This window comes from Mobula hypostoma, chromosome 13 (genome assembly GCF_963921235.1).
Source record: "Mobula hypostoma chromosome 13, sMobHyp1.1, whole genome shotgun sequence".
In the NCBI taxonomy this organism is placed as follows: Eukaryota; Metazoa; Chordata; class Chondrichthyes; order Myliobatiformes; family Myliobatidae; genus Mobula; species Mobula hypostoma.
In genome coordinates this window covers 64,694,729-64,707,484 of record NC_086109.1, presented here as the reverse complement: position 1 = coordinate 64,707,484, position 12,756 = coordinate 64,694,729, and the positions used below count along the sequence as shown (strand labels likewise).

The following is a 12,756-nucleotide window of genomic DNA, read 5'->3' as shown; positions in this document are numbered from 1 at the left end:
CAAGCCTGTCCTCATCTTTGGGATCATTAATATGAAGTTCCCAGGCCTACAATGCACTCAGTGAAGTCAGAGCAGTGTTCAATGAAAAGGGTGTTGGGAACATGTGCATATACTTTAATTGGACTCCTGAAATCTTTATATTTGGGATTTCGAAGCACATGTTCCCAACACCAGCTAGGACTTGCATCTCAGGGGAGCCATCCTCTCACCATCTGCTCTTCACTTGGGCTTTCAAGATTCAAAAATAAATACTTCCATTTTATTTGTTGATGGAACCTGGGGCATTGTAATCCATCCCTATTTACCCCAGAAACGAAGCAGGGGTTCAGAGTCAACTGCATCGCTGGGTCTGGGGTCACATGTTAACCAAACCATGTAAGGATGGTAAAGATATTAGTGAATCAACTGAGTTTTTACAATGGTCCAGTATTCCATAATTTCTAATAAATGATGCTTCTTTTAACTTCTAGATTTAATTACTTGAATTTGAAACCCTTGATGCTACAAAAATGGGATTTAAATTCATGTCGTCGGATCAGTGGTCCAGACATCCACTTGGAAGTTCTAACTTAACACTGCTCCTGATAACCCACAATTTTTTTTTGTATGAAGAAATATATACTATGTGGTGGTTGCCCATCATGTCTGACAATGACAGGAAACCCGAACGGGGGAGCTTTTGAATTGTAAAGGTCATTGCACTGGGACAGTTCTACTGACTTTAACTCAGATATCTGGGTTCAAAGGTATCAGCAAGTGGCACAGACTGGGCTCATCCGTCGTTGCAGTAGATATCCATGACATGTTTTGTGCCTTGTCGTGACCTTTGTGCTCCACGGAGCATTGCAGCAGCACCTTCCTGGCCGTTGGACCTCACTGTAGATCTCATCCGCCCAGTCCACCAGAGCTGACCACATGCTAGGACAGGCATGTCCCTATCTCACCAGGGTATGAGGCAGTATAAACCATATTTATTATGTCATGATGGCAATACAACAGATGTCATGTGGGCAGGTGGCCAAGTGGTTAAGGCATTGGACTAGCGAACTGAAGGTCGTGAGTTCGAGCCCCAGCCAAGGGAACGTGTTGTGTCCTTGAGCAAGGCACTTAATCACACATTGCTCTGTGATGACACTGGTGCCAAGCTGTATGGGTCCTAATGCCCTTCCCTTAGACAACATTGGTGTCGTGGAGAAGGGAGACTTGCAACATGGCAACTGCTGGTCTTCCATACAACTTTGCCCAGGTCTGCGCTCTGGAGAGTGGAGACTTTCCAGGCGCAGATCCATGGTCTCGCAAGACTAATGGATGCCTTAAATACAACAGAATCCATTCCTTCCTCTCAAAGGCATGCTTGGTGTCACATACACCTTAATGCATCATCCATTTTGAAATTATTCAAGTTTTATGTTCATAAATCAGCAATGGTATTAACAATATATTTTATAAAGATAAAAATTCAGATTGACTTAGGGTTAATATCAATTATTAAATAATTATTTGCATTTATATTTACATAGGAGATTAATGTTAAGGAGCTAGCATTCGAAAGAGTAATAATAAAGAAAGGGAAGATAACCAGTTAACTAATTCAACACAGAATGGATCAAATCCTAGTTCTGAATGCATTGTATCCCTGCATACTTGAGAATTTAGGATAAAGGTCGTCTACAAAAAATGTGTTGGCGTATGATAACTTATCTTGGCACATGATTACAGTTAGAACATATGCTCATGTTAGCAGGCTGGCCACAAAATAGAAAAGAGGGAGTTGGAAGATTTGATGTAATTACTGGAGTTGGTGAAAGGTGGGAGGTAGCGTTCCGCAATGAATGGTACCACAGGCACTGCTGATCATTTGTGATTTGACCTTGAGTATTGTTCAAAATTAGTGGATGACACTAAAAGGAAATATGAAAATGGAAGCAGGACAAGGCCATGCACTCAATTTGTCTGACACTCCCACTCAATGACCATCCTTTACCACCATCTCCCCCCCCCACCACCACCTCCTCAACCCACTCCATCACTCAAGTGACCTCGACAGAGGAGAAGGACTGCGGCAGATTAAAGGGAGGCATTAAAGCATTTCTGGTTCATGAAACACAGAAAGTATAACTTTAGTTTATTCATCTTTACTAATGAGATGATCTCATTAAGATGTCCAAAATTTTGCAAGTGATTGGCAGATAACTGCTAAAACACTTTGTTTGGGATAAAGAAGTTAAGACTTGGAGATATAGTCACAGTATCTGATTCAGACTTTTTTGACAGCGGCAACAGGCGTTCTTTATTCAGAGTTGTAGATAGATCACTTGCAAGATTAATACACTATAGATCATCAAGGGATATGGAAATCAGGTGGGGAAATGAGCTCCAGTATTGACCTTGTTCTTGTTAAAAAGTCTGGATGAGCTAAATGACCTAGCATTTTTATCTGCTTTCTTTGACAATACTGACTGTAGCAGCCAAAATTGCCAAATTGACCAAATTGACACTGCTGTGACCGATACAGATTTGTTATACTTGTATGATGTGCCCACAGCTCCAATAATGATTGTTCCAAAAGCTGAAGATAGACATTCGATCCTTTGTTAGTATACAATCTTGAAGCAATGAAATTTAAGTGATATTCAGCATAATTGAGTTGTTAACAAAAGATACGACATCCGTCGGCACCCAGTTGCAACCTGCTGTGAATAAAACATGAATACGTAACTTATTCCCTTCATTTTTACCACGCCCCCACTCAAGTGACTAGCTGCCATAATAATAAAAGTGAAACGCATAATCCAATACTGATAGAGAACAGATGCATGGCTCCTACAGTGAAATTGCAACAATCCTGAGTACAGCACAAAGATATCAAGTTCTGAGGTCACTTCTGCATCAAAACTTCAAATGTTCTTTATTTTCTGTTTGAAGGGTCAGGGTGCTTAAAAGAGGGATTGCAAAAACTGAACCAGGTGACTATTACCTTTCTAATCAGGAAATAAAAGCATATAAAGGCAATCAAAAGGAAGTGCCAATGAGCAGGAGGACCAAACAAGCCAATGGAATTGCTCCAAATCCTGGAATGATCAAGGGTATAAGATGGGAGGGAGGTGGGTGGGGATGGGGGTGAGAAATGCAGACAAAATGTGTTCCAAACCTATCCAGCCGGAGCTGTTCAAGTCTTGTACAGCAACACAAGACACTGGATGAAAAGTCAGGCCTTAGAAATGAAGTCAGATTGAGGGGAAGGGGAAGAGCAAGAGGTCAGGTGATGGGATACTGACTGCTATTAAAGAAATTATTCTTTGATTGAAATTTTGCTGCACTTTTTCTACATGAAGCTTTATGGCCTGTGAAAAATTTCAGTGACTCTTAAGTCTCTTTGGTATCCATACATATATTTTCCACAGCTGTAACTCACTAAATTTGTTCTGTGAAAATTCGGTGCAAACAGGGATTTTGAGCAATAATAAATCAACATCACACCTAACAGCCACACTGGAAGCTCCAGAAAATGGAAGGAATTGTATATTGTTCAAAACAAGATCAACAAGTACCAACTCAAGAGCATAGGTGTTCTGGCCCATAAAACCTCAGCAAATTGGTCTTTCTTGTGCTTATGTTTCTTATTTGTTATTCATTCACCAAAAGTTTTAAATGTTTAAACGATTTTTCAGTGTTACGTAATTGAGAACACATTTTTTCCCTGGGTGAAATGTGATTTTCAATAACACTGTTTATAAGATCAACAAATGCCAGTGAAAAGTAGGCGAGTAATTTCTGGGCATTTGTTGTCACAGCATAGTAGATTACTGGAAGGTGTGCTTGTGAAGTGAATGAACTGCCTTTCATATTTTGGGAACCACCACTCCCCATCAGTCTCACTCTTTTCCTTCTCCATGATCAGCTGATTCCTGATTCCCCCAAGGCTCAGATCATCCTGCCATTAAGAATCAACACAGTCCCCAATATCTCCTGCCTCTGTTATACCTCCTCCCCTCCATCCATGTGAGATATTCTTGATGAACAAATGGTAAAGGTGGAAAATCATCATTTTAGTGTTATAATTCAGTGAGCATCATTCACGAAAGGTCTAGATTGAAGCTGCATATTGTTACATCTTTAACTTCCACAAATTACTCTCTAACCCATAATACAGGGTCTGATGGTCCATTATCATTTAACCTACTCAAAAAGAGAGTGCTTTCTAACTTGAGTATTATTATGTGTCACATACTGTATTACCTCCTGCTTCTCTAGTCTAATAACTAATGTTTCTCCAGTCGTATGGGAATCATTAGTGAATGAATCAAAATTCTAGCATGGGTGTGAGTCACAGGGAATGGAACACATAACCTCACTACCTGTCAATATGACTTTCTCTCAGTTCAACTTCTCCAGAGATATGAGTGTTGGGGAATGGGACATCATTATTATCCATTCCAGCTACATGAGTCATGGAATCACGGAGTTATATCGCATTGAAACAGGCTTTTCCACCTTCAGCTTCCATTGCCAACCATCATGTCTGTCTTTACATCCTACTAACCAGTACAAGTTCATTATCACTCCATTGCCTTGCTCATTCAAGTAGCTGTCCAGATGCCACTTCAGCATTATTGCTGTTCCTACCACCATCGCTTCCAGGTACTATTTTTTGTGTGAAATGTCTGTAGCTCAGATCCCCTTTAAACCTCTCTCTCACCTTAAGCCTAATTTCTCTAGCTGTAAGCATCCCTACCATGGATCTATCTACCCTATCTATGCCTTTCATAATCTTGTGCACCTCTCAGCCTCCTTTGGCACAAGGGATGCAGTCCCACCAATTCCATTCTGTCCTGATAACTCAAGCCCACCAATCCAGGCAACAACTTTGACTGCAAAGGATAAAAGACATTACAGATGCTGGAATCTGAACTCGAGATGTTGACGATTCCTCTTCACCCCCCCCCCCCCAATTCTCCGCAGATGCTGCTCGACAGATTGTCAAGCAGATAATTCGTTAATCTTCCATATCCTCTCCAGCCCAGTCATATCTTTCCTGTCGTGTGGTGACCAGAACTACAAATAAAGCTGCAAGTGTGGCCTCATGAATGTTTTGCATCATTGTAACATGGTGTCCCAACTCTTGTGCCCAATGCACTTGGCCAATGAAGGCAGGCATGTTATATACCTTCTTCACCACTCTGTTTACCTGTGTTGCCACTTTCAGGGAACTTTGTATTTGTACCATAGATCACTTTGTTCTACAACACTCCGAGGAGCCCACCGTTCACTCTATGTTTCCTGTCCTGATATAAGTGCATCACCTTGCACTTGCCTGAGTTAGATTCCCTCTGCCATTCCTTTGCCCACTTTCCCAGTTGATCATTACCCTGCTGTAATCTTAAGGGACCTTCTTCACCCTCCCAGATTCTTACTTCATACCTCCCTTCTCCACTCACTTACCTTCTCCCTCGCCTGGTTTCACTTATTCCCTGCCAGTTCGTACAGCTTCCCCTCCCCCCACCTCCTTATTCTGACTTTTCCCCTTTCCTTTCCAGTCCTGACGAAGGGTCTTAGCCTGAAACATCAACTCTTTATTCCCCTCTATAAATGCTGCCTGACTGGCCGAGCTGCGCAAGGCTTTTGTGTTTGTGGCTTCTTCACTGTCCACCACGCATGCCAACTACATTCCAATCAAATTGTTAATACATATGACAAACAACAGAGCCATTGCTATGCCACATCTCCAGTCTCAGGCCTCCAATCTGAAGAACTTCCCTCCACCACCCCCCATGTCTCCTACAACCAAATCAGTTTTATATCCAGTTGCCTAGCTCATGCTGGATCCCATGTGTTATAACCTTCTGGACCAGCCTTCCATCTGATACTGCTACAAGTTTTCACAGCCATCTATGCACAGATGAACCTGCGCATGTGATGAGAAGCTTCATTTTGACTAAAACCTTGACTTGATTGAGGTCTTGCTAAAATCTATATAGACAAAGTCCACTCCCCTGCTCACATCATTCCTGTTGGTCACCTCTTCAAAAGCTCAGTCAAATTCATGAGACATGATTTCCCACACAAAAGGACTGCCCCTAATTAGGCTCTCATTTTCAAATTCAAATAATTCCTGTCTCTCAGAATCCCTTCCAATAATTCTCATGCAACTGATGTAAGGCTTACTGGTCTGGCATTCCCTGGCTTATTGTTGCTGCCCTTCCTAAATAAAGGCACAACATTAGTTCTCATCTGGCCTTCTGGTAGCCCATCTATAGCTAGCACAGTTATAAAAATCTCCATAGAGCCAACATTCTCATCCCTTGCTTCCCATCACACCCGAGGGTAAACCTGGTAAGGCCCTAGGAGTTTACCCACCTTTAGGTGGATGAACTTGTCGTACAGCTACAGATTGGCAGGTACGATACTGTGGCCATCACTGAGACCTGGCTAAAGGATGCATGTCTCTGGGAGCTAAACGTCCAAGGATACACGGTGTATCGGAAGGATAGGAAGGTAGGCAGAGGGGGAGGCGTAGCTTTATTGGTAAGAAATGATATTAAATCATTAGAAAGAGGTGATATAGGATCGGAAGGTGCAGAATCTTTATGGGTTGAGCTAAGAAATAGCAGCGGTAAAACGACCCTGATGGCAGTTATTTATAGGCCTCCAAACAGCTGCAGGGATGTGGACTACAAGTTACAACTGGAAATAGAAAAGGCTTGTCAGAAGGGCAGTGTTATGATAATTGTGGGGGATTTTAACATGCGAGTGGATTGGGAAAATCAGGTCGGCACTGGATCTCAAGAGAGAGAATTTGTAGAATGTCTGCGAGATGGCTTTTTAGAACACCTTGTTGTTGAGCCCACTAGGGGATCGGCTGTACTGGATTGGGTATTGTGTAATGAACCGGAGGTGATTAGAGAGATTGAGGTGAAGGAACCCTTAGGAGGCAGTGATCATAACATGATTGAGTTCACTGTGAAATTTGAAAAAGAGAAGCCGAAATCTGATGTGTCGGTATTTCAGTGGAGTAAAGGAAATTACAGTGGCATGAGAGAGGAACTGGCCAAAGTTGACTGGAAAGCGATACTGGCGGAAAAGACAGCAGAGCAGCAGTGGCTGGAGTTTATGCGAGAAGTGAAGAAGGTGCAAGACAGGTATATTCCAAAAAAGAAGAAATTTTCGAGTGGAAAAAGGATGCAACCGTGGTTGACAAGAGAAGTCAAAGCCAAAGTTAAGGCAAAGGAGAGGGCATACAAGGAAGCAAAAATTAGTGGGAATGGGAAGTATTTAAAACCTTACAAAAGGAAACCAAGAAGGTCATTAAGAGGGAAAAGATTAACTATGAAAGGAAGCTAGCAAATAATATCAAAGAGGATACTAAAAGCTTTTTCAAGTATATAAAGAGTAAAAGACAGGTGAGAGTAGATATGGGACCGATAGAAAATGATGCTGGAGAAATTGTAATGGGAAATAAGGAGATGGCAGAGGAACTGAACGAGTATTTTGCATCAGTCTTCACTGAGGAAGACATCAGCAGTATACCGGATGCTCAAGGGTGGCAGGGAAGAGAAGTGTGCGCAGTCACAATTACAACAGAGAAAGTACTCAGGAAGCTGAATAGTCTAAAGGTAGATAAATCTCCTGGACCAGATGGAATGCACCCGTGTGTTCTGAAGGAAGTAGCTGTGGAGATTGCGGAGGCATTAACGATGATCTTTCAAAAGTCGATAGATTCTGGCATGGTTCCGGAGGACTGGAAGATTGCAAATGCACTCCGCTATTTAAGAAGGGGGCAAGGAAGCAAAAAGGAAATTATAGACCTGTTAGCTTGACATCGGTAGTTGGGAAGTTGTTGGAGTCGATTGTCAAGGATGAGGTTACAGAGTACCTGGAGGCATATGACAAGATAGTCGAACTCAGCATGGATTCCTTAAAGGAAAATCCTGCCTGACAAACCTATTACAATTTTTTGAGGAAATTACCAGTAGGCTAGACAAGGGAGATGCAGTGGATGTTGTATATTTGGATTTTCAGAAGGCCTTTGACAAGGTGCCACACATGAGGCTACTTAACAAGATAAGAGCCCATGGAATTACGGGTAAGTTACATACGTGGATAGAGTGTTGGCTGATTGGCAGGAAACAGAGAGTGGGAATAAAGGGATCCTATTCTGGTTGGTTGCCGGTTACCAGTGGTGTTCCACAGGGGTCCGTGCTGGGGCCGCTTCTTTTTACATTGTACATCAACGATTTGGATTATGGAATAAATGACTTTGTGGCTAAGTTTGCTGACGATACGAAGATAGGTGGAGGGGCTGGCCATGCTGAGGAAACGGAGAGTCTGCAGAGAGACTTGGATAGATTGGAAGCATGGGCAGAGAAGTGGCAAATGAAGTACAATGTTGGAGAGTGTATGGTTATGCACTTTGGCAGAAAAAATAAACGGGCAGACTATTACTTAAATGGGGAAAAAATTCAAAGTTCAGAGATGCAACGGGACTTGGGAGTCCTCGTACAGGATACCCTTAAAGTTAACCTCCAGGTTGAGTCGGTAGTGAAGAAGGTGAATGCAATGTTGGCATTCATTTCTAGAGGAATAGAGTATAGGAGCAGGGATGTGATGTTGAGGCTCTGTAAGGTGCTGGTGAGACCTCAGTTGGAGTACTGTGGGCAGTTTTGGTCTCCTTATTTAAGAAAGGATGTGCTGACGTTGGAGAGGGTACAGAGAAGACTCACTAGATTGATTCTGGGAATGAGAGGGTTAACATATGAGGAACGTTTGTCTGCTCTTGGACTGTATTCCTTGGAGGTTAGAAGAATGAGGGGAGACCTCATAGAAACATTTCGAATGTTGAAAGGCATGGACAGAGTGGATGTGGCAAAGTTGTTTCCCATAATGGGGGAGTCTAGTACGAGAGGGCATGACTTAAGGATTGAAGGGTGCCCATTCAGAACATAAATGCGAAGAAATTTTTTTAGTCAAAGGATGGTGAATCTATGGAATTTGTTGCCACAGGCAGCAGTGGAGGCCAAGTCATTGGGTGTATTTAAGGCAGAGATTGATAGGTATCTGGGTAGCCAGGGCATCAAAGGTTATGGTGAGAAGGCGGGGGAGTGGGACAAAATTGGAGAATGGATCAGCTCATGATAAAATGGCGGAGCAGACTCAATGGGCCGAATGGCCAACTTCTGCTCCTTTGTCTTATGGTCTTTATGTATTTCTGTGCCTTCAACGTTACCTGATTGGACATAACTAGAGTAGCCTGATTTATCATCCATTCCTTTATGCCTCTGACCTGTGGAGGCACATTGGTGGATCTGGAATCTTATATTAACGAGTCTGAAATCTTATATTAACGAGTCTGAACAAGGATAGCAGATATCCTTCCCTCAAAAGCATTAATAAACCACTCTTTCATTTGTAGCATCAACAACATTCACCTCAGCTCCCTGAGATAACAGGTCAACACACCAACCCACCCTCACACAATGCTTTGCGAATGTCTGCTTGTTTTTATAATGAAAGTGAATACAGATGAAAGTGTAGTCTAATTCACAATCCATTAAAAATCATTAAAGATATACTTATGATTGTGTATACAACGTCTTATGGAAGGCTATATGTCATTGCCTGTAGCCTTTTTCTCTCTTCACATAATATATATCACATTATTATTAATGTTCCGTTTATATGTACATTTATGTCTCTATTTGCACCCTATATCAAAATCATCAGTTTTGAAACTAGAAGCAGACTTCCAAATGTCTGACAGACTGAACACATCATAAATATAGCAATGTTAATTGTAATATTATTTAAAAATTTTTAAATGTTACTGGTTATTAAACATTAAATAATTTTATTGTTAGAGCATAAATTTAATGGTATACATTAATAATTATTAACATTAATATTGACAATGTTAATTCTATAAACATTTAAATCTTCTGAACACTTTAATGATTGCTGTTGTGAACAGGTTTTATGTGGGTACCTGGTGACTGGGCTGCCTGCTCAGCAACTTGTGGCAATGCTGGAACCCATAATAGAAAACTGCTCTGCCTGAATACAAATGGAATTGAGCTGAATAAGTCAGCATGCTATAAGCTTCCTGAGCCACCATTGGTAATTGAATCATGCAACGTACAGGATTGTCCAGCCAGGTAAGACATAAAAATACCATTTTCCCCCTTTTAATGCAATTATATAGATCATTCTAGCCAGTAAGCACTGTTAGCTGAGTTTTATTTTCAGTTATACAGCAGAGAAAAGGATTAAACATATAATGGTACCAATATGTCACCGCAGAGAGGGATGGACATCCACACCATGAAAATGAAACTTGGAAAGAGATCCATCTGGATGAATTTTATGCACTCCCTGCCCAGTATTTCTGTAAGGCAGTGAACCAACGTGAGGGAAGAAGGCTGGTTATAAAACGACTGAATTTAGGAATGAGGGTTGTCAAACGGCGACTGTCCATTTTCCTCCATCCATGCTGAGTTCCTCCAATTTCTTTTGTTTTGCTCCAGATTCCAGTATCTTCAGTCTCATTCATCCTAATGAAAGGTCTTTGGCCGAAACATCAACTCTTCATTTTCTTTCTGACCCACTCAGTTCCTGTGTTGATCCAGATTTTCAGCACCCTCAGTCTCTCCTGTGTCTGCAGTGTTCTGAATTTAATATCACTGACTACAGCCCTCAGTTCCATTCTGAGAATCTCTTTAATGGATTGCATTTGCACTCTGTCCTGCATCTTTCCCCTCTTTTTGGGTAGTCAGTGCTAAGAATTCCCACATTGAAATCCTTTCTTCTGAACAGCAGTAGTTTTCAGATTTTGCCTTTCCAGGGTAAAATCGCACTGAATTGAAAATAGAAAAGTGAGTTATCAATGGTTCTCCAGTATTTAAAAGACAATGCTCATCCCCAACATTTTATTGAGAATTAACCCCTTCCTTCCATTAATGGACTCCTTAAAGTAAATATAACGTATAGCATCCTTTTTTAAAATCTAGACAGAACATATCTTTGTAAATCACATTAAAGTGTTTTGCATTGAAACATACAATAACTGAAACTCTCCTGCAACCTGCATGCATAATGAGTTTTGGAGCGCTTTGATTACTTTGTACTGTATGATAATTAAACTTGGCAGTATTAAAGATTTCAACGTGCACTGTACAGTAGAGTTAAATATGAAGTATAATGCACGTTCTTAGCTGAAAACAATGACGTGTTCAAGTAGGCTTCATTTTATGAGAGCCATCTTACAAATTGGCTCTCCTACACTGCCACAGGCAGCGTCATGGATAGTGGTGAACTAACAGCTATTCTAACATAATGAAGAGATAATATAATGCTTGGCTCTGATGTGCTTCAAAAAATGCACAGAAATCTGGATTATATGCATAATTGTATGAGGCAGAGCATCAGACCTGTGTTGAGTGAATTGCAATTTTTATCACTTTGGATACAAGCTCTACATTCATGCACATGTGCAAACTCTGAATTTCAGATGTCAGACCAATGCCACAACTATTGGGTCTGGACCCAACATGACTGAAGTTGGCCGGCTGGTGGCGCAATGTCTTCAGCGCCGGACTCCGGAACGAAGGTTCCCGAGTTCGAATCCAAGTCGGTCCACCCACCCCCGAGCACGCTTTCCATCCCTGCCGGGTTGAGCGTCGAGCGTCGAGCTAGCCACTCGGCCTCATTAAAAAAAGGGTCGAGTCGGGAACATCCATATCGTGACCCAGTTAATCTGAAAGGAGACCAGTCCTGACACCATGCGCCAGACAAGAATGGCTGACTGTCTGGTGCGACACGATTAAAAAAAGTGAAATATTATTATTGGAGTGGATTTGCAAGCAATGTTAGCAGTTCAATGTATAACTTTCAGGATTTCCCCTTGTGCAAGTACCACCAAGTTCACAATGCTCTCAAATGTATGCACAAACACATTGGTCCTGCCCCTCCTGGTAAGTGTTCAGCAGTGATTTCAAATAATAATGAAGTCCAGCAGCAGAGTGTGGAGCTGAAGCTGTTCACCGGCACTTGTAGTGGGCAATCCACCCAAGCAGCCTACACAGTACTGCACTGTAACACCCTCCTCCATTCATTTCAACAGTGACCATATGGCAGAAGGGTTTCAGTAATTTGCATTTAAAATTGCTTTGATATTGACAAAATAATTGTTTTTTAATTACTTTCTTTTTTTAATTGTCTGAATGTTTTCTAGTGTTTCCAATATATGTTTGGTGGTGGGGTGGAGACACGTCTCTACCAAAAGACGTGTAAGGTGCTCCTCTGCTAGCTTGTAGGTAAGCCCTGGGCAAGGTGTGGCACCTGCTTAGCCCCACAATCAGGGCCACATGAAGCCACGCAGATATCACAAGTCCTGGTTATGTGACCACTGATGCCAGGTAGACAATCTCTGAAGAGTATTGATAATGGCTGGGGTCACCTGTTTTGTGAAGACATTGCCCAGAAGAAAGCAGTGGCAAACCACTTCTGTAGAAAAATTTGCCAAGAACATGGTCATGAGACAAAAATTGCCGACACCATACAACATGGCACATAGTGATGATAAGGTGTATGTTTACATTTATCTAATTATCATAAACATTTAAAAGCATATTTGACTGCTGGCTTAATGAGTAGATAAGTTTTGTTAGCTGTCAGGAGTTTGCAGTATGTTGAAGTCATCTGGTGGATTATTGACATCCGCCCAATGGATTTTTCAGGATGGATTGTATTTGTTGGTACCTGACC

At 41.6% G+C, this 12,756-nt stretch overlaps 1 protein-coding gene across 1 annotated transcript in view; it reads left to right on the top strand.

Annotated features, from left to right (window-relative positions):
- adamtsl3 (ADAMTS-like 3) overlaps window positions 1-12,756 on the top strand; it is a 760,337-nt gene that overhangs the window by 699,606 nt on the left and 47,975 nt on the right. The window contains exon 28 of the mRNA XM_063065855.1: window positions 9,965-10,148. Coding sequence (XP_062921925.1) covers window positions 9,965-10,148 — 184 coding nt within the window. The remainder of the gene's footprint in view (window positions 1-9,964; window positions 10,149-12,756) is intronic.